The following is a 22,880-nucleotide window of genomic DNA, read 5'->3' as shown; positions in this document are numbered from 1 at the left end:
TGCTTATTTCTGTATATGGGACTGTTATGAAAGAAGGGGCGGTAGATTGTTGCAGCTTAACTGACTTCCTGTTATATCTAAAAATCTAAAAACGTATTCGTTTGTACCCAGTTTTGCATCAGGTCACAACAAGTTATGCACATTTTACTGTCATTTTTAGAAGTTTATGCGCTAAGTTTTGCATCCGTAATTCCCGAGATTTGATTTAAAATGGACGGTGGAACACTGAAGATTTGTGTGTGAGCGATCGAGGTAGCAAAACACTGACGACGAATTATGTTCGTTCTAGTATGGTAAACCTCAAAACTGGGCGAATGTAGAAAACGAATACGGTAAAAGTATCACATTTTCATCATTTTACAGCCTGGGCTGGCCATACTGAGCTCTTTGATTATTTCTACAACATTTGTGCCACTTTCTCATACTTTTTTGATCAATGGGAAAGGATTTTGGTGTCCAGTGCTTAGCTCCCGATATAAAAACTATGTAAAGCACGTCTATATTCCATTTTTTTAATCACATTTTTGTGATCCCAAACACAGGGACTGAACCTTCTACTATTGGCATTGATTATGCTTCACAATGATCTTTGATCGAAAAATTAATAAGTTATATACACAGAAAAAAATCTGAATCCTAAACAGCACTGAAATAGAAAACCTTTATTATTACATGACGTGGAACGCGATTTATTAATGTAAATTTACAAAATAACAAAAGTTGAATCCTTAACAGCACTGAATTCTAATGACACGAACATAACTTGACACGGGAACACGATTATTTGATGTAAATCTACATCACATATGATGTAAATAAAAAGAAGCATCACATATGACGGAATTTTCAATGCGGATTCAATATTACACGTCTCAAATATTTTACATGTCTTTCATATTTTACACGTCTGTTGAAGTTTATAGACGTGTAATATTCAACTTGCACTGAAAATTCCATTATATGTGATGCTTTTTTTTCGTTACATCATATGTGATGTAATATTACAACATTTTCGGGTCACACAAAATTCTTAACAGCACTGAATTAGAAATTTCTTAAAGTTACACGACATGGAATGTTATAGGACATTGAATTTGAATTTAATTAATATTACAATACACTGAACGCGATGATGTCATGTAAAAATACAAACTGTCGAAAACAGGGCAGACACAAATGTCAATAAAGTGTTGCGTCTAGTCGTGCCCAACAGTATTTTATTGAAGAAGGTTTTCCGCGATTAAGTTAATCAATCTTGCTGGTTCCTGGAGATCGTCGAGAGGCAGGAATGGGAAAAGGACCATACAGAAAAATGTAAAGAAACTGTAAGGTCAAGTCGTGCACCAAAGTATTTTGTCTAAGCATTTTCCTCGCGCGTGCGTAAGCTTTTCGGTTTTGATGGTTCCCGGAGATCTTCGAGCAGCAGGGATGCGGTTCTGGAAGCTGCTGCATGATAACCAAATTTGGATCCGGTACTTAGGGGAAGAAAATAATTGTGTGAATGTGGCTCCTAATTAAATAAAATTGTGAGATGAAAAAATTTTGCCGCATGATAAAATAAATTATATTTATAATAAAAAGATTTTATTTTCATTAACAGCTGAGAAAATTCCATTATTTAATCATAATAACAATAAATAAAATAAAACAAATTCCAATTGGAATGTTTTTCTTTTAAGATTCAGTGGTTTTATAATTTATATTTTTTTTATTTTACACGTTGCAAAATTTTACATCATTTTTCATTTTACATGTTGCAGAATTTTACTGGCGTGTAATTTCCAACAAGCACTGAAAATTCCGCAATATATGATGCTTCTTTTTATTTACATCACATGTGATGTGATTTTACAGATTTTTTTCGTTGTGTGTAGTATATGACCAGGTTGTAAACGCAACATTCCCATTATTAGTTATATCACTTAAACAATACGATACTCAGAATTTTGGTTAAAATTTTGTCAGTTTTGCTGCAAACACTCTACAAAGCACGAAAAAGTAATGTTTTTTACCTGCTTTGGTAAGTTCTTTTGTTTCCATGTTGTTAGAAGTGCTTGCTTTCTCCATATGTGAGTGCAGTTGTTCCACCATTGTTTGTTTTCGATGCAAAAAAAGAGATTTATTGTCTTTATTTCTTTCATAACTCTTCAAGGTGTTAATGGCCCACTTTGGTGTCTTCAGATGAAAGTTGCATCATCAATCGAGCTATACAATGGTATTTTTTGCAAAATATTCGGTGGTGCAGACGGTACTTTTAGACACCATTTAAAGTTTATTAACAACTTTTCATGTTGAAGGTCATTATTTAATTTTTTTCAACTATTCTATTTGGAAAGCTGATAAAATTTCAATGCATTTTGATGTGCTATTTTTTAATTTTCGTTGAGAAACAACAGAGTTATGTAGCTTTGAAAAATGGTTATTTTTTATTTACAAAAAAATCTAACCGAAGCTAACTCAAAAAATAAAAATGTTAGAAATCTGAAAAAATACATGTGTTTTTAAGTCGCAAAAATGAACCAAATTTTCAATTTTGGGAAGACCCCCGGCGCAAATTGTCAGATAATAAAAAAAAATCCCCAAGTACACACTTGTTCCGACCAGCGATACCACAAAAAAAAATCTGTATCATAAGTGTATCTTATTCTCACCCATAAGAGTCCGAATGTAACAGAAAGAGATACACTGATGATACAGATCAAAATGTGGCATCGTTGGTTCCGACTTGAACGCGTCCAGCGAAGCTTTGTTAGGTACGCTCTCCGGCGCCTTCCTTGGAACGAACCACTTCGACTTCCGCCGTATGAGCAAAGGTGTGCTCTGATAAGTATTGCTTCTCTTGAAAAGCGTCGTACCGAGCTAAAACAACCATTTCTTAACTAATCGTGTTGACTCTGCTTACGTACTGGAACGTGTCAGCTTTTACAAAAAAGGGAAAATAACAATATTTTGAGAGCTAGTGATTCAGAACAACTACAAGTTATGAGCTTTCTCAGCCGTCTCCTAGCGGAACAAGCAAATAAAAAAAAAGTTATGAGCTTTAGATTGCGCAAATTTAATCAGACACCTAATATTCAATTATTAGATATATAAATTGTTTCTGCAAAACGAAGCCAAACTTCCACTCAACTTCGTTGGGAGTAATCCTTTTCTGTTTATTTTTCCGCCAGAGACACATTCCACACATTCACCAAATGAAAGCACACATCCAATCTAAATGCAAATGAAGCTTAAAACTTCCCATACAGAGTTTCCCACAAACATCCAATAGGATCCAATAGGGAACTTTCAAGTTGGCACACGTGTGCGACCGACCACTCACTCTTGTGATGTTATTTTTGGGTCCGAAATAAAAACCCATTCGGCACAGTCGGATTTTCCCACCTTCTCATACGTATGTAGGTTGGACCAAAAGGGATGCAAGAAAGGAAAAAAAAACTAACCTATTCTGACAGGATTTTTGTACCTACCCTTTTATAATTGATTCTTGAGGTTCCCACTGACCACATCACGGTTGTGTCCAGTGATGTGCATATGTACCAATAAGCATAATAGACGTGCAAAAACATGAAAAGCTTTACCGAAATGGGATTTTTTCTAATTTAAAGCGAACAATGAGTTTTCAATCTACGTGACCAACTGGAATAATGCGAATGTGAGAAAAGCTTTGAGTTGATCATGGAACACGTGCGTTTCGATGAATGGAAATGCGCCTTAGACATTTTTATAACGTTATCGAAATGTTCTAAATACTCAAACGAATTCTGCGAAACATTGTTGTAACGATAAAGTTAATTCCCTAACAGAATGTTAGGATCTAAAACAATACCCAAGTCCTTTGACATACGGGTAGTTTGTATCAAGTGACTCCAAGTGACATCAAGTGAAGTTTCTTACGGACTTCTAAATTTTTTAAGAATTTCTTTCTGTTTATTGGTCTTCCTATCTAAGATTTACGTTCGAAAATTCGTTTTCAAAGCATGAATTCCCAGTAATAAAGATACAATGTCAATGTTTCGGTCAGGTAGGCTCACAAGATTGATTGGACTAAAATAACAGGTAATCAACACTGTTGGACAAAAGTATCGATTTTACTACGATTGGATTTTTTCCTAACGGGGCGCGTCAATATAAAAGAAACAAGAAAAATATAAATGTCAAGCTTGTAAACAGAGGTTTGAACTTGTTTTCTTAAGAAAAAACACAGAAGATTACAAAAAAAAAGTTACAAGGAATCAATTATGTTTTGGGTGTCACACTTTTTGTTCTGTGGCGTTAAGGATCTTTATTAGAGAGAAAGACAGATGAACAATGAATGCAATGCGGTCACAAAACCAAGATCTGCCAGACTTGATAGAGAGTGTTAGATGATTGAACGATTTACCTTTGTGGGATTCTTTTGTTGCAGAACTTTTCGACCACAATGACTGACCGATGCATGGTGGTGGTCAAAGTTGGTTTTCTCTTGTTTCTTTTTTCATGGAACAAATGCGAACTTTGATCCAGACGACACTGGGAGAAAAGGTTTGCATAAAATTGACCTTTTGTGACGATACAAAAAGAAAAGTTATAATTATGCACACTGCTGGAATTGATTCGCGCCGTTTCAATAGAAGGGGGTTATAGATGAACGATTTAAAATGATTTCGAAACAGATGAAACATCCAAGAAAGATGATACCGTATGGCTAAACAGAGATTCCAATCAGTTCTTTTGAAAACAAGGTTTCGAGTCCTCAAAATCAACTGTTATTCCTGGTCAAAGCAAATCGTGAAGAATCGTACCTCACCTGCCCGCCTCGTCCTTATTGAATGTGTCTTGCGGGCGATAGCGAAAATCCTTTACGGCATTTTACCTCTTTTACGATTCAGTTTCCACAATGTTTGATATGGCTAGAGAGTTGGCCAAATACCCGACGACATCCTAGCAGGCCAAATAAACTTCCCTGGGACCCCGATTGCAATATGACAATCGAAACGACACCATACGGCAGTAGGTACCCTAAAGAGGAGGCCATGAAATATTAATCCCTTCCCTTTCTTCGAGTTGTTTTATTATTGCCATTTTCCCGTTGCCTTCTGCTGCTACTTGCTTACATACTAGGGGATAGCTCGCTAGGATCATCTGCGGCACAAGGGGCTATTCGATGGCCGCGTGTTGGATGACTGGAAAGGATTTAGTGCGATGGGCAGATTTCCTTGTTTTTTCTTCTTTCACTGGACGACCATGGACAAAAAAGGGGACAGATTGTTTCCGCATTGTTGCAGTGACCATGCAATCTGGATTCTGGTGCTCTAGTGTGGGTGAAGATTTAATCAATTCATTACTATTCCCTTCGCAGGGCCGTTTCGACCGATGCGATGTCCAACAACAACGGATTGGTCAGCTGCCACAGAAATAATTGCCGAAGGGTAACATGCGCCTAACATAGCGAGTCATGTGTCAATCATTCGTTTATTGTGAAAGAAACTTATTAAATAATTCAAGTAAATGATAAAAAACGTAATAAAACATAATGATTTTGACGAAACATAAATAACAAACTTTAATCCATTGCTTATCATAGTGGTAGTTGAACAAAATGATCAATATGATGAATATGAAAAAAAAAATACAAAAATGACAAAGATAGCAAAAATGACAAAGATAGCAATGGCATAAATGACGAAAATGATAGAATTCTAAAAAAATGGCAAAAACAGTTTTTTTTGGTTATTTTTGCTTTTTAAAAATAACCAAAAGATTAAATCGACAAAAATGATCAAATAGTCCATTTTAAACAAAATTACAAAAAAGGAAGAAAAAGATCAAAACGACAGAATGATACCAAAAATTACAAAAATGTCAAAATTACAAAAAACGATAAAAATGATAAAAATTACAAGAATGACGAAAACGATAAAAACATGACGACATGTTTTGACATTTTTGTCGTTTTTGTCATATTTGTTATTCTCATCATTTTTGCCTTTTTGTCAAATTTGTCTTTCTTCTCATTTTAAACATTTTTGTAATTTTGTCTTTTTTTGACTATTTTGTCTTTGTGTCATTTTTTCAATTTCGTCATTTTTGTCGTTTTTGTCAATTTATCTAATTTTTGTCATGTTTGCAGGGCTAAATGTTGGTCACTTTTCTGTAACTTTGACACTTTTTTCAGGCTTATTATTCACAACTTACTTTTTTAATTTGGTCACTAAAGTCACAATTTCTTACAACTGAGCGAATTTTAGTTTTTTTTTATAAAAGTCCATAGGTTCAAGTAGTGAACCTTCATATAAGAGAAGCGACATCTGATCCCTCTTTAAATGAAATATGTGGCAACATCGTCTAAATCTTGGACAAAAAATCCTCAGCACTGTTTTCTGGCTCAATGTTCAAGCTCTAAAGTGAACGTTCCTTCAATTCAACAAAACAACATTGAACTCGATGCCCGAAGGATCGCGATAAACGGTATGAATGACTTGAATTCCGTTAACAATCAGATGGTTTTCTAACTATGGAACACGATTCACCACAGCATTGAAAAAAATTGCAACTAATCATAAATTCATATGACCAGCTTTAAAATTATCTGTTTGAACTATAACAACAATCACAATACCTTCCTTGGTTGAGTTTTCAATAAGAATGGTAAAAGCTCTGCGACAAATGCTCGGATCGATTGGAATCGATTTTGACAGTTTTTTTGTATCGATTGGAATTTTGTGTTTGAGACGTCGCTTCTCTTACATATAGGTTCACTAGATTCCCATTTTTCATTCGAGTCCTGCGGAAATTCTCAGACATAGGTAGACTAGGTAGATAGTTCTATGGGCTTGTGATATAGCTCAGTTGGCAAGTCAGTTGCTTTCTGAGCCGATGTCCGTGAGTTCGAGCCCAAGAGTAAACATCGATCACAGTTGTACCGGATAAGTTTTTCAATGACTTGTCCGCCAACTTCATCGTTGATATAAGTCGCGAATGACATGAAGATGTTAAAACGACTATAATCGAAACAAAAAAAAAAAAAAAAAAAAATCTCAGACATAGTATTCTTATGCCATATTCGTTTTCATCCTGGTGGTGCACCGGTTGTGCACCAAGTGCTGTCAAAACGTTTTTTATATGAAGATGACAGCAGTTGGTGCACAACCATCTGTCCACCAGATGAAAACGAATACGGCATTAGGAACTTCTGAGATATTTCTCCAAAGGAGGAGTGAGCCATGACTTTTGGGCAACGCACGCGTTTTTGTTTTCGTTCATAAATATTTTTAAATAAATTAAAATAAATCTAGAAATTTTAGAACTAAACAGTGGAAAATGATATATTAGGTGACTGGAGGTAGTTCTCGAAGTGGTTTGTGCTTTGTTTCGGAATGCTGAATCCTGGTTGGGGGAATTCGGAAGGAATTTTAAAGTCAACTGGTTCGGACTAGAGGAAGAGGTTTCTAGTCGAAAATTTTCAAGACTTATTTGGTGAGATCCAACTTTTTCTATTATATTTAACGTTGTTATTGTATTATTTTCCTAATACACAATGTCATTAGATAAGTGTAGCTATTTTCAAATTATGCTGTAGGTATAATATATATAATCCATATGAAGCGTTTGGTAGGAAACTCCACGTTTTATCCTTCCCCTTGCTCCAGAATCTTTTGCGGTATTTACCACATGGTTGGCCTGGCCGTAGTTATCTCTGCAATGCATGTTTTATGTAACATAGATAACGTTGAAAAGAAAAATGAAGGACGGAAGTCTTTTCATTTTCCAGGATGCTTACACATTTTGGTAAGTTGGTGAAAGAAGAAGAAGAAGAAGAAGAAGAAGAACTTCTGCGATGTTTCTTCAAATGTTTTCAGGCAAATTTGTAAAAGTTTTTAAGGCATTGGAAAACTTTCTCTTAGGTGGGTAATTGTTTTTTATTATGATGATTGTCCACAGATCAAGAGTCATCCATGGGTAGTAATCGCTTTTCAGTTGCAGCTACTCTTTTCGAACTAGCAGTAAGCAATGAATTTCAGGTTGAAATATTAATTTGTTCGCACATACAAACATAACCAGCCTCATAAATTCTCCCAAGAAGGCTCGCAAATCTTTCATTCAATTCAGAATGTCGTATTATAGTTTTGCCTAAATAAAGATGTTATTTATTTGAGTGAAGATCGAAGGTAGTAACAACGTGAAAATGATCTCATATATCATTTAAAATAGTGTCGTTTCTCAATTTTGATTCATTGGTATGCTTACATTATCTAAACCAAGGGTGAGCAACCTTTTGAACCCACGGGCCTATTTAAATTTGAAATTTTGTCGGCGGGCCGCACTTTAAATGACTTTTTTGAATAATAAGCAGAGCTTCATGTCATTTTTCATAACCACAAATTTTTGGCGTAAACAAGTCTGGAAAAGGAAAGATAAACCGCATTCATGTGTTTAAAAACAGAAATTCAACACGACTTTTTAAATACCCGATATTGGAAAGGTTCATCACTAAATCTTTGTCATTTTAACTTCCTCTCCATTTTTCAATAGTCAATCACCGTCTTCTTAGCGTTGGACATTGAATTGCTGATTGACTTTCTGTGATTTTTTTTTCCATAATTAAAAGTTGTCCTGAAAGCCTTGATTTTTTTCCAATCAACAGTAAGAACCTCGATTTTTAAATTGAAGTTCTGTAGTGGATCATTGCATTGAGATGTTGAGCAAGGTTGTCGAGATCACAGAAAAATGTTCAATTTCACATACTTCTAAGCAGCTATCTTCAAACCTACATGCTTGATTCTAGAATTTTTATCCAGATTTTCATAATATTCAATCTTATTAAGATATAATTTTGAAAGGATTTCTTAAGCGGTTGTTTGGTAATCTTTTTTCTATAACATTTTAACTCAAACAATGCATAAATATAAAATGTTATTTTTTATACTGTTCGATTGTTCACTTCTAGTTCTTTTGCATAAATAGTTTTTAATGTTCAATAGAAAAATTTTAAAACTACATCCTAAAATCATTCAAATGATGATTAGGATTTGTATAAGTAACAAAATTGAAAATCTACTTTCATCTTAAAATTTGCATCAAAATCTGGTGAACTTAGCTCAAGATTGCTAAAAGTTATCCCGCACGTATCCGGCCTTTGAAAATACGGACTATTTTAATTAAAACCTAGCAAAATTTAGGAATTCTTTTTCAAAACTTTATAACCAAAACCTTGGCAATATCCTGGACAATTTGGAATGGTGATATAGCTCGGATGGGAGTCCAGTTGCTACCTGAGCTGATGTCCGTGAGTGCGAGCACAAAAGTAAATATCGATTACAGTTGTACCGAATAAGTTTATCAATGGCTGTCCGCCAAGTCGCGAATGACATAAAAATGTTAAAACGAGTGTAATCGAAACAAAAAAACCTGGAAAATTTTACAAACATCCAAGAACTATTCAACAAAAGACAAGATGAAAAGCATTGTAATCAAGATTTTTTTTTATCGAAAATCATAACCAGATTTTGGATCGTATTTCAGGCTCCCAAAATATCGTTTATGTTTATTTTAATAAATAAAGATTTCTGGACTTTAAAATTCAAAAAAATAATGATGCTATTTGAGTTTTTTATTTGATTTTCCAAAAAAAAAAAAAAAAAATGCAATGAATCCGGAAAATATCAGAATTTTTTTCAACAAAAGTTGAACAACCGGGCCGAATTTTTCCTTTTTTTTCGTTAAATATCCGGAAAAGTCCAGGTTATCTGGCCAGCTAAATTTTGCTTAATTGATTTGAACTTAAAATAATTTTTTTTAAAAGAAAGCTTTGAATTAAAAAAAATTAAAAATAAATCGAATTTTTAAAAGTGAAAGTAAAAGATTAAAATATTGCTGTTTAAATCAAATTTATGCAATATCAACCCTAGTTAAAGATAAGAAATTCCCTGCAATTTTTTTTATAGGAAGATACATTTTTTATTCAAAATATTCTTTATTAAGGCCTGTTACTTTTTACAAGTTCTAATAGGCCGAGGATCAAATTTTTTCTTTAAACTAATGGGTTGGAAGGGGTTTGAAGGGGAAGTGGATGGGATAGGAGGGGTGTAGGAATTGTTTTCACTGTTCAATTTCCGAGTCACGGAATTTGTGTGAAGCTTATCGCTTTCGCGTTGAGGGTCCTTTGAAGATTCATCTTCAGATACCATCGGAGATGGCTGAGATGTACATTTTTTACGAGGAGGTGAAATAGTCGAGTGTGTTATTTCTACAGTTTTAATTTCCGTCGGGTGATGATTTCGTTTCTGCTGCTGCTGCTGCTGTTGTTGTTGTTGTTGTTGTTGTTGTTGTTGTTGTTGATGGTGATCGTTCTGTTGACTCGATGGGGCAGGTTGGGTATTTTTTTCCGTCTGTTGGTTTCGTTTCTTCTGCTGGAAATGAAGATCGCTGTGGTGATTGACGATTGCTGCGTAACTGGTGCTGGTGGTATTTTGTGATTCGGCTAACTTGCGAGCGGCTGTGAGTGTGATGTTCTTTTCGGTTTTGATTTTAAGCACTGCGGTTTCGTATACATATACTGGACATTTCCGATCGAGTGGAGAATGGTTTCCTTTACAGTTTCCACAGTGTGATGAGGTGGCGGTGCAATTATCGCTGCTGTGAGACTCGGAGCAAACAATGCATGATTGTTCGGCTACACATTTGTTTTTTGGGTGTCCATACTTGAGGCAATGTCGGCATATCAGCGGTTGAGGGTAATAGAGGCGGGTCCTAAGGCGAATGAAACCGAAATTGATGTATTCGGGTACCACTGTCGAATTTATTGTTAACACAATTGTTGCCGTTCCAACGATCTCTGTTGCGGTTTTTTTGGTGATCCTTCTGACTGCCGTGATTTTTTGCGGAGCGAGTTCTTTCAACAGATCATCGTCGGACATACCTTCTACCTCACTGCATTGAACAACAAATTTTCTAGTGTTTAACTCGGGGTGATGTCCTATTTCTATAGGTGTACCATCAATCAATTTTGTGAGCGAAGTCATTTTTCTGGCTTGTTTCTCATTTCTTAGCTTTAGAACATACCTTCTTTTGTTTCTTTCAAAATACCCACTCTCAATTTTGCCCGCGTGCTGTTCTATAGATCTTCCAATAATAAATGGATTATTGGGAAGATTTGATCCATCTTTAGCTTGTAAAAATAGATAATACAGGTTTCCGTGTGCGTTATGTGGGTCCATCCATTCCGGGATGGTTCTCTCGGGATGGTTTCCAGGGGAAGGGCTCATCCCGCAGTTAACACTCTTTTTACTTCCACTCTCATAAAAAAATAGCAGTTGCCTTTAATGACGGTTGTCGAGTGCGTGGAAAAACGTCCGACCTAGCCGAAGGCAGAAGAGAAACTGGGAGGAAGATACATGTTATTATTTTTTATTATAAATCATCAATTCCTTCGGATGGTTTTTTTTTAAGTTTTCAAAACTTGCAACATTAACTCAAAATCTACCTATTTTTTGTCCTTTTCAGCTGGATTGTACAACGAACTGACTCAAATTTAAGGAAATAAAAGGAACTAACAATCAGAATTATAAGCCGGCGATCTCTTGCAATTTAAATTCCTTACCGAAATAGTCTTCTTGATAATTTTATTTTGATTGTGGCACTCATTCAGTAGCTGAATCTAAATCTTAATTTTGAGTAGTACTTAATTCTTAATCTGAATTTTAGACCTGATTATAATCTGTTTCGGAATGACAATACGTGTTCTGAAATGTACATAACAACGGTTTCCAAATTTAGAAATATGAGCGAAAGAATTGAAATCAGTTTCAGAATTCATAATTATAATTCAAGTGTTTTGGGTTTAATTGATAGTTCTTTATTTCAATTATGTATTTCTAATTCGATTTGCAAATCTGAATACAGTCGCCATCGCCATTTTGAAGCTTTGTTATGTTTGAATTCTACATAAGAATAAAGTTCAAACTAAGTTTTTTTTTGCAATTCTTCAATGAGTTTTTTTTTGTATTTCTGTAAAAGTTTTACTTATTTTTCATTTGAAATAAATCTATTCTTTTCAGTTTTTTGTTATGTCCATTGAATTAAAATTAACATAGTGACGGAGACTTACATCTCTGAGTGTGAAACCAGACGTATGGATTTATAATAAATAGCTGACGAATGAGAAGAGCAGGTCTCTTATCATTCGTACAGCCTCACTACCACAACCCTAAGTATTATCATTGTTGCTACGGCCCTGAGAGGGTGAAATTAGGGGGAACATCGAACCCATTTTGTGACAGAATAGTTTTACAGTTTGATAGTTAGACAGGTAAGAAGAGAAAGGAGAAAAGAAAAAGTAGGAAAGTCGGAAAAAATTGAAAAACGTGTTTGATAGATTGGTTGGTGAAAATTATAGTTCTGCTTAAAATTATATTCTCTCGTGCCGAAGTGCAGCATTTTCTTAGCTGAGTTTGATGCTATTCTAGCAAGATTCCGATCAGTAGGTTGATTAAACGTCGAATTCACTGCCGTGAATTGTCGTTCCCGGATAAATATTGTATTCGCGAAATATCTTGCTTTATATTCTCCATCAGATCGAATCCGAAACCGGAACTGATTGTAGGATCTTCGGCAAACTCGTTTTGATCGAAGTAGAAGACTTATTTTTGACTCACGTCAAATACGGACTACAAAAAGTCTACAAGCTCAAAAATAATGAGTTCGCGGGATCCTAACCTCAATCAGTCGAGGACGACTGCTGCGGAACACAACTGTCTCGCCTGTTCCCGTCCGGATGGCGCTCGTAGCATGGTTGCTTGCGATGCCTGCGATAATTGGTGGCATTTCGATTGCATCGGCGTTACCGAATCTGTTGCCAATCGATCGTGGATCTGTGGTACCTGTGAGAAGAAGCGCGGAATGGAACATCCTGCTGCATCGACGAAATCGATAAGATCCGTGATATCTGTGCGATCTAACAGTTCGGCAAGATTGCGCCTTCAGCAGCTCGAGGAGCAGAAAGCCCTGGAAGATAAGATCCAGAAGGAAAAGGATAAGATCCAGAAGGAAAAGGATAAGATCCAGAAGGAAAAGGAAGAGAAAGATCGCCAATATCTTTCTCAGAAGCACCAACTTGAGCTCGAAATCGAGCAGGAGGAAGCAATCGGTGGCAGCGTTTCCAGTCTGAGTGCTCGGGATCGGATTAAGGCAGTGAACCATTGGGTCAGTGATGTACGACAGCAGGCGAATCCTGAAGTGATACCTGCTACTTCCACGCCACTTTCGAGAAACGTACCGACTGGAGCGGTTCCGAAATTATTTAACCCGATTGCTCATCAGCTTTCCGTGATTCCCGAATCGAATCAAACTGAATGGCAAACAGCAGCACTGATGCCCACATATCGAGCTACACGTTTCGAAATCCCTCCGGGATTTTCTACAGTTTTGCACAACGAAGCAGTTCCCCCCACGGAAATCCGGGCAGAACGTGCGTTCAGCAGAACGAGTCAAACCAGAGGACCCGGGATATTGGACAGTTGCCAGATAAGCAGTTCCCGGCTGCTTGCACAGGAGTTGGAGCGGCTCCCAATCCGTATGGAATCCACGGCGTTGGATCAACGGATAATTCACAACCGCGGCAGGCCCCAAATTCCTGGGCCTATCCTGCTGCTGGTGTGATCAGCGCACAACAAATCGCAGCGAGACAGGTGGTGTCAAGGGACCTACCCAAATTCTCCGGAGATCCCTTAGAGTGGCCAATGTTCGTTAATGCTTTCGAGTCTACCACGCGGATGTGTGGTATCCAGCCTGACGAAAATCTAGCACGTCTTCAGAGAGCCCTCATCGGCAATGCCAGGGAAAAGGTTCTCAGTATTCTGACAATTCCGTCCGCCGTACCGCAAATAATTACGACCCTTCGGGATGAATGCGGAAGACCGGACCAGTTGGTCAACTGCTTACTGACCAGAGTCCGAACAGCAACACAGCCAAATGCCAACAAGCTTGGAACGCTTGTCACATTCGGTCGAGAAGTCCGGAACCTGGTGACGTTTATGGAAGCAGCACATCTACATTCTTACCTCTCAAGCCCTATCCTACTTACGGAGATGGTAAGCAAGCTCCCACCATGTCTGCAGTTACAGTGGGGCCATTACTTGATGAGCGTTCCGGTACCAAATCTAGAAGCGTTCTGCAACTTTATTTCGACGATCCGGACAGCAGCCTGTAACGTTTCGACAGCGACGAAATCCTTCGTAGAAGTGTCGACGAAAAGGGAGAAGCGGAAGGAAAAAGTAGGAGGCTTTTTGAACGCCCATCAGGAAGTTACAGTGAAACCAGAAAATCCGAAACCCTGCCTCGCCTGTGACAGCGTGGGTTTCGCAAGCTTTCAGTCAGCGAAAGATGGAAAATAGTCGAGCGAAAGAAAATGTGTCGAAGATGCCTGCCGCACAAAGTATCCTTGTGGAGTAGACGGTTGCTCCGAGGCACATCATAAACTGCTTCATTCTACCAAAAGGTCGGACCAATCGGATGCACAATCAGGAACCTCAGGAACTGTAACAACACATCGACATTCTCAAGACAAAACGCTATTGAAAATCCTTCCCGTGAGACTGTTCGGAAACGGGAAATCTGTAGCGGCGTTTGCGTTCCTGGATGACGGTTCCGATCCAACGTTAATAGAGAACGAAGCGGCTGAAGAACTTGGCCTCCAAGGCACGGAGAGTCCACTATGCCTTGAGTGGACCAACAATGTAACCAGAAAGGAAAATTCCTCCCGTCGTGTCAATTTATCCATCGCAAAGATTAACGGAGGAGAAAAGCATCTGCTGAAAAATGTCCGCACAGTCAGAAATCTGGGTCTCCCGAAGCAGACAGTTAACTATCCTGATTTGGTCAAGCTCTACCCGCACCTTCGAGGACTGCCAGTCGAAAGTTACAACGAAGCCACCCCTAGCATTCTGATCGGGGTGGACCATGCTCGGCTGATTATGACGCTTGGTAGGCGTGAACGTAGGAACGAGGAACCTGTTTCCGCCAAGACTCGCTTAGGCTGGGTAGTTTTTGGTGGCAGAGGATTAACAGCAGAACAGTCTCGAGCCAGAGTGAACGTTTGCAGTTGTGCTCCGGATGAACACCTTGAAGACATTGTCCGAGAATTCGTCTCTAGCGACACAATCGGCATTCAAGGTCAACTATCACCGGAAAGCGAAGAGGACACGCGAGCGAGGAAGATTTTGGAGGAAACCACGGTACGAACCGCTTCCGGTCGAATTCAAACCGGATTGTTGTGGAGATCGGACTGCGTCAAGCTGCCAAATAGTTACTATATGGCAAAACAACGAAATGGTTGTTTGGAGAGGCGGTTGGCAAAAGATCCAGAGCTGAAAGCGAACATCACTAAGCAGATTCTCAAATACCGGCAATACGTGGGCTTTCGTGTGGGTGAAATTTTATCGATATCGAAGATCAACGAGTGGCGCTGGATACCCTCCAAAATGAACGTCGCTGACGATGCTACCAAGTGGGGCAATGGTCCCAATTTCTGTTCCACCAGTAGATGGTTCGTAGGACCCGAATTCTTATACAGTCCGGAGGATGAATGGCCAAACCGAAAACCGAATGTAGCAGAGACGCCTGAAGAAATCCGATCGGTTCATATTCATCGCGGGACCAACAGTGTACAGCTGGTTGACTTTTCTAAGTTTTCGTCGTTCGAACGCCTCGTCAAAGTATTCGCCTACATCCACAACTTCATCGATCGTTATCGTCCTGTTAGAGTCAACAGCGATTCTGAAGTGGTACCTACGCAGAAAGATTACGAAGCCGCAGAAATATCGATATTCCGGAAAGTGCAGAGCTCGGCGTTTCCCGATGTAGTAGAAGCTCTTCTAAAAACAACCGATCTTCCTGAAGCATGCAAAAAGATTCCGAAATCAAGTTCGTTAGCTAAATTGTCGATTGTAGTGGACGAAAATGGCATTTTGCGGGCCTCAAGCAGGATCAACTCTCTGTATTACTCTGACGATTTCCGGAACCCGATAATACTTCCAAGATCTGACCATGTCACAGCACTGATCGTTTTGAGATATCACCAACGTTACGGCCACGCCAACACAGAAACAGTTTTAAACGAACTCCAGCAGCGATTCTACATTCCGAAGTTCCGTGCCACAGTGAAGTCCATTTTGAAAACCTGTATGTGGTGCCGCGTCTACCGAGCCAAGCCTGACGTTCCAAAGATGGCTCCGTTACCGCATCCTCGAGTGAAGCCGTATGTACGACCGTTTACGTTTACCGGCCTGGACTACTTCGGCCCACTGACGGTTAAAAGGGCGCGAAGCTCGGTGAAACGCTGGGTATGTCTGTTTACCTGCCTCAGCGTCAGGGCAATACATCTCGAGGTCGTCTATTCGCTGTCGACGGATTCGTGCATCAGAGCAGTTCGCAGGTTCGTAGCCAAAAGAGGTCCACCCCAACACTTCTTCAGCGACAACGGCACAAATTTTCGCGGGGCGTCGAGAGAGCTTATCAACGAAGTCAAAGCCATCAACCAGTGTGCAGCGAGGACCTTCACTAATGCTTCCACCGAATGGCATTTCAATCCCCCCTCGACCCCCCACATGGGAGGGGTCTGGGAGCGCAAAGTAAGATCGGTCAAAGATGCACTGAAAACCATAGCTCCTCGCAGCCCACTTGACGACGAAGAACTGATGACCCTTTTGGCTGAGGTCGAGATGATAGTGAATTCACATCCGTTAACATTCGTTCCACTTGATTCACCAAATGCTGAAGTGCTCACACCGAACAGTTTCCTGTTGATGAGTTCAAGCGGAAGTAATGCAGCGAAAGTGCCGATAGATGAACCGACGGCGCTGAACACGAACTGGAAGGCGATGGATTACATGCTGGATCAATTTTGGAAGCGGTGGATTGCGAGTTATCTTCCAACCATAGCGCGTCGTACCAAGTGGTTTCATGGTGTGAGACCCCTACGTGAAGGAGACCTAGTGGTGATAGTCGACGAAAGCGTTCGGAACGGCTGGCTTCGTGGAAGAGTGTTTAAGACGTTTCCTGGAGAAGATGGACAAGTTCGGCAGGTCGACGTAGCTACCAGTACAGGGATTCTTCGCCGTGGGGTAGTTAAGGTTGCATTGCTAGATGTATGTGAAGGTAAAGCCCCCTAAAGTGGGCGTTACGGGGTGGGGTGTTGCTACGGCCCTGAGAGGGTGAAATTAGGGGGAACATCGAACCCATTTTGTGACAGAATAGTTTTACAGTTTGATAGTTAGACAGGTAAGAAGAGAAAGGAGAAAAGAAAAAGTAGGAAAGTCGGAAAAAATTGAAAAACGTGTTTGATAGTTTGGTTGGTGAAAATTATAGTTCTGCTTAAAATTATATTCTCTCGTGCCGAAGTGCAGCATTTTCTTAGCTGAGTTTGATGCTATTCTAGCAAGATTCCGATCAGTAGGTTGATTAAACGTCGAATTCACTGCCGTGAATTGTCGTTCCCGGATAAATATTGTATTCGCGAAATATCTTGCTTTATATTCTCCATCAGATCGAATCCGAATCCGGAACTGATTGTAGGATCTTCGGCAAACTCGTTTTGATCGAAGTAGAAGACTTATTTTTGACTCACTTCAAATACGGACTACAAAAAGTCTACAATCATACTACCTCTAAATATCTAAACTATCCATTTGACAGCTGAGTATTTCAGTTGATTTCCTTTCGTGAGGCAGACACATCATTTTGGCGACGAGAAAATCGGATTGCGCGTAAGTTTTGAGGGAGTGATAAAAGTATTTATCGACTGCGAAATAAATTTTCGGTATACGGTCGGAAGTGTCTTTTGAGTGCGAAGTGATAGTTGGTTAAATCCCGGCCGCAGGAATACTTTCCGCATTTCAGCTGGTTGGATCTGACTGGTGTTATTGTAGCGCGCCAGAAGTAATAGTTTACTTTCTCTGAGGCAATTTGGATCAATTGAAAGTGGTTAATTTTTGGTGGATACATTTCGGCAGCAGGAATCTTTTCCGCGAGAAGCACGGGTAGAAAAAGCTGGGAAACTTGTGCTAAGGTTATTGACCTTTTCGCCGATATCAACAAAAAAAAAGTATCGAACTCTGCTAGTTGGGTCTGGATCACCATTTTGAGAAGGAAACCTTATATTTTGTGACTCCGGATTGGGGTAGATCATCATCCAACTGTTGAGCCAATAAATCACCAGGATTGTCTGATCGGCAAGGGTCGAACGACGACATCATAGATTGGTTCGGAACCTCGGTAAGCGTATCTTGATTTCCTTTCAATTGAGCTACAGTGATTATTATTCATCACAAATTATTGATTTTCAAAAATTCATTTTGATTTTGACTTCTGCATTGAATTGAATCACGATTATTGTCGATATTTTTACGATTAAGTAACGAGTCATTTGAAATGGCTAATAATAACAACGCGAATAGCCTTATTGCATTGATCGAGCCTTACAGAAGAGGTACATCCTTTTGTAATTGGGTGGAAAGATTGAAATTTTGTTTCCAAGTGAACAATGTTCAGGATGATCAACGCAAACCTTTGTTGTTCACCTTGAGCGGCCCTTTGGTTTTTGATGAGCTTATGCTTCTCTACCCTAACGGTCAATTGGCCGCTGCAGACTATGACGATATGATTGACAGACTAAAACAAAGGTTTGATAAACGAGAAAGTTCCAGGATTCTTAGGTTCAGATTTACTACTCGGGTTCAAGAACCAAATGAGTCTTTGGAAGACTTTATTTTATCACTGAAAATGCAAGCAGAATTCTGTAATTTTGGCGAAGCTAAATCAAGTATGATTTTAGATCGTATTGTTGCGGGGGTCAGGGATGTAAATTTGCGTCAGCGTTTATTGGTTGAACAAAACTTAACCCAGGAGATGGCGGAAAACTTGGTGGCTACATGGGAAATGGCCCAAACTAATGCCTTTGCTATGGGTGGACAAGGTCCTTTTAGTGGTATCGGTCGTTATGGACAGGTAGCGAATCTTAGGGGTCCAGTGAAATCTAGATTGGGTACACGACCAGCTATAAGGGATCGACCGTATGAATATAGAAATCATTATCATCAACAAGAAAGCTTTGAGGGTAGGCAACCAAGACGCTACACTGGGACTATTCCAAAGGCAACAAGCGGAAACACTTCGTATCGCGAGGAAAAAAACGGAATCCGGATTACAAGAACACTGTTTGCGACTTTTGTAAAATAAAGGGTCATCCGAAAAGGAAATGTTTCAAACTAAAAAATTTGAAAAAGCAAGCAGTCAATCTTGTAGACAATTTGAATTCGGGCCACGAAAAGGACTTGAGCGAATTGTTCAACCGTATGCGGCCAAGAGTTTCAGACTCGGATAGCGATGATAGCGATTCAGATACTTGTTGGAAACGCAGAGGCAATGGCCCATCGACATCAAGTCCGGACAGTTGAGTTGGAACATCGGGTGGTACGGCCAAACGTCTGGAACGCTATGAACAAAAAAATGACTCAAACGAACGATAATGATGAGAGGCTGAGACAAGTGGCCAACCCCAGAAAGCGTAAGCAACAAGAGTCACTGGCAAATTCCGGAGACACACCTGAGCCACGACGGTCAAAGAGGATTAGAAAGCAGAACGCAGATTATGAATATTAAGTGAATTGAATTTTGAATTTTATGAAAGCTTATAATTACAAATTCTGATCGATAACTGTTGATCGAATTTATTTTTTTAAAGGAGGAAAATGATGTTATGTCCATTGAATTAAAATTAATATAGTGACGGAGACTTACATCTCTGAGTGTGAAACCAGACGTATGGATTTATCATAAATAGCTGACGAATGAGAAGAGCAGGTCTCTTATCATTCGTACAGCCTCACTACCACAACCCTGAGTATTATCATACTACCTCTAAATATCTAAACTATCCATTTGACAGCTGAGTATTTCAGTTGATTTCCTTTCGTGAGGCAGACACATCATTTTTAATTAAAAGTTTTGTTTAGAAAAGCGGTAGGCTTAAAAGCGGCACATTATCTAAACGCATGGGAAAATTGTGCTTTTTCTACATTTTTAAACTCCATTCTTTTTTTTTAAGTTAAAATCTACATTTATTAAATCTGCAATGAATCTTTTCAGAAATGTTTCACTGTTTTTGTAAGTAAATCTTCTTTGAGCTAATTTTCGGAATCAACGATTCCATGTGAATGTGAGTAGTCAAATAAGCTAAGCTAAGCTAAATCTTCTTTAAGCTAGTTTTGGATTTTCAAATTATTTTCTACTTAATCAGAAGATCTTTATAGTATAATTCCTGAACCTTTTTTGTGTAATTATCTTGAATCTTTCGTCAATTTTTTGCTTAAGCTTATAAACGTTTTGTCAATCTTCTGTCAACATTCTGTTGTTAATCTGTTTTCAATTCTTCGATTTTTTATGTCATGACTTCTTCATTTTTTTTAAATTTATCTGTTTTGTCAATCTTCCTCAATACTGAGACATACATTTTCAAACATACCTTACATATTTTGTTTGAAATTTCCGGTTTTTGTTAATTTATTTTGAGACTTTAACTTTTTTCAATTCCATTTGTGTCCTCTTCAAATGTTCTGGTGGCTTCAAAAATTTGTGGATGTAAGTAGGGTCTATTTGAAAAATTTAGAATTTTTTTCACCAAACAGAATTATCTTTAAATCGTTTAATCCAAATTTTTGAAGTCACTGTTGAGCTAGTTTTTGGCTTGACCTGGTCACTTTTTTACCCTTACTTTCCTTACTTCAAAGTAACTATTTTGCCCTACTTTTTGTTTCATGGTTGCTTCTAGCCCTGTATTCTGTTATCAATTTTGTCATGTAAATTTCCTTTATTTGAAACGACTCATAAAAAAATTACTCATAAAAATAATCAAAATATATAAATAGCAATAGTAAAAAAATTGCAGAAAGGACAAAAATCCACAAACATGGCAAAAATACAGTTTTGCAAAAATTATTAAATTTTCTAAATAGATTTTTTTTTCAATAGTTAACAATTGAATGTCAAAAATTTAAGCTTATAGAAAAAAACTTGTGACTTATTTTGGAACGGTTCCTTTAAATTATTAACAACTTAAAGCCCATTAAGGCTTTTTGTGGAAATTATTGTGAAAAATCTTACTTCGTCAATAAACCAACAATGCGACGAAACTAGGTTTGTAAACTAGTGAAATCGATGAGGAATAGTTGACAGATGAAAATCGAACTGGTTTAGTTGTTTAAAGCTTCCCAGAACTGTTTTTATTTCTTTTCCCCCGCCATGATGAAATTTCCGCGGTAAAACCCGGAGGAATCCAAATTAATAGTTCTAGAAGGTTTTAAAGAAGGGGTCCGGCTGGAATGTCATCTTTCAACTTTTTCCCATCGATTCCACCATGTAGCATATGCCAGTTGTATCACGCTTTTTGACTTATTGACAAAATAAAAAAAAATGCAAGTTAATTTTTACGAGAACTGTAAATAGGCCTTTAGGAAAAGCTGAATTTTGTAAACCTGTGTAATTTTTTTTTATTAAATTTTCTATGTACAGTTTAATAATCGAACGTTTTTTTGTCTCTATCTCTTGCAGCCTTTTCGTCATTCCTGCAGCGGGGAACGATGGCCACCCTGAACCAGATGCATCGCACCGGGCCACATATCAAGGAACGTCCCCCGAGGCAGCCGCTGGATGGGAAACCCTTCGCCAAGGGAGTGGTGCTCAAGACGCTGATCAAGAAGCCCAAGAAACCGAACTCGGCCAACCGTAAGTGCGTCCTGGTGCGGCTGAGCACCGGCAAGGAGCTGGTCGCCTATGTTCCGGGCATCGGCCACAACCTCCAGGAGCACAACATCGTGCTGGTGCGGGTTGGCCGCATGCAGGATCTGCCCGGTGTCAAGATCAAATGTGTCCGCGGGGTGTACGACTTGCCGCACGTGATCAAACAGAAGTAGAAGCTAGCGGCTAGCGAGTGACGTTTTTCCACAATAAACCCTGGAGGTACCGTTGTTAGAATAGTGTAACTTTTTTGACGTCTTTTTTTCTTTCTTTATTTTCGACGAATTGGAATCGAAAGAAAGCCTTTTGGGTAGATTGATGTAAGTTTTTCTCGGAAAGGTCCGGTTCTTGGTTCGAAGAGTTGGAAGCGAAAGATGTTCGAGGATGGAGAAAGAGTTGCCGAACATGACTCAACAGATTTATTATTTCTTCCTTCTCAAAACCTCAAGAAGAAAGCAAACAATTTGCGGGATATTTGCGTGTTACTGGAAAATTGCAAATGTTGCACCGGTCAGGCGTAGAAAACTAGCAAACAATGGTGTAAAAGCGGCAAAATTTCCTAGGTTTGCTGGACCTTTGAAAGAAAGTTGCCAAATCATTGGTCCATTTGGTGTTTCATTGCTGTGGCGATAAATGTTTGCAGGATTTACATAAGAATGGAAAATTTTGGTTCTTTCTAGACAATCGGGATCCCAAGCATGACGATTTTATTATGTGACTATTAGCTGGAAATTTTTTCAGAAAGTTTAAAGTTTTGGGTTTAAAACTCAAACATTAAAATAATGTCATTTAAAACAATTTCAATAATCTATCAAGATTCAATCTTCTTATCATAAATTTTGTCGAATTCAGCGCGCTTGAAACATCTATAAGGACTACACTCGAAAAAAAAATACAATCTTTAATTTTACGTAAAAAACCTACCTAATAAATGTATTGTTTATATGTGTAGAATTTGGTGACACTCTGTTAAGCGGTTTTTGATATAGCGTCCAATAAAAAATTCCATGGACCAAAATTTTGGGCGCGAACGTGAAAAATCCAGTATAGTCTCAATGAGGTTGACAAAAACAGTTGAAAATAAACTATTCGACCAATGTTCATGTGATTAA

General features: G+C 38.5%; 1 protein-coding gene across 2 annotated transcripts in view; it reads left to right on the top strand.

Annotated features, from left to right (window-relative positions):
• LOC129751328 (40S ribosomal protein S12, mitochondrial) overlaps positions 1 to 22,013 on the top strand; it is a 75,528-nt gene extending 53,515 nt beyond the window's left edge. For both annotated transcript variants that reach the window (XM_055746770.1, XM_055746772.1), the window contains one exon: positions 21,583 to 22,013. In XM_055746770.1, coding sequence (XP_055602745.1) covers positions 21,583 to 21,944 — 362 coding nt within the window. In that variant the 3' untranslated portion in view covers positions 21,945 to 22,013. The remainder of the gene's footprint in view (positions 1 to 21,582) is intronic.
• The last annotated feature ends 867 nt before the right edge of the window (positions 22,014 to 22,880 follow it).

The sequence above is a fragment of the Uranotaenia lowii genome, chromosome 3, assembly GCF_029784155.1.
Source record: "Uranotaenia lowii strain MFRU-FL chromosome 3, ASM2978415v1, whole genome shotgun sequence".
NCBI lineage: Eukaryota > Metazoa > Arthropoda > Insecta > Diptera > Culicidae > Uranotaenia > Uranotaenia lowii.
This window is presented reverse-complemented; position numbering and strand designations above follow the sequence as displayed.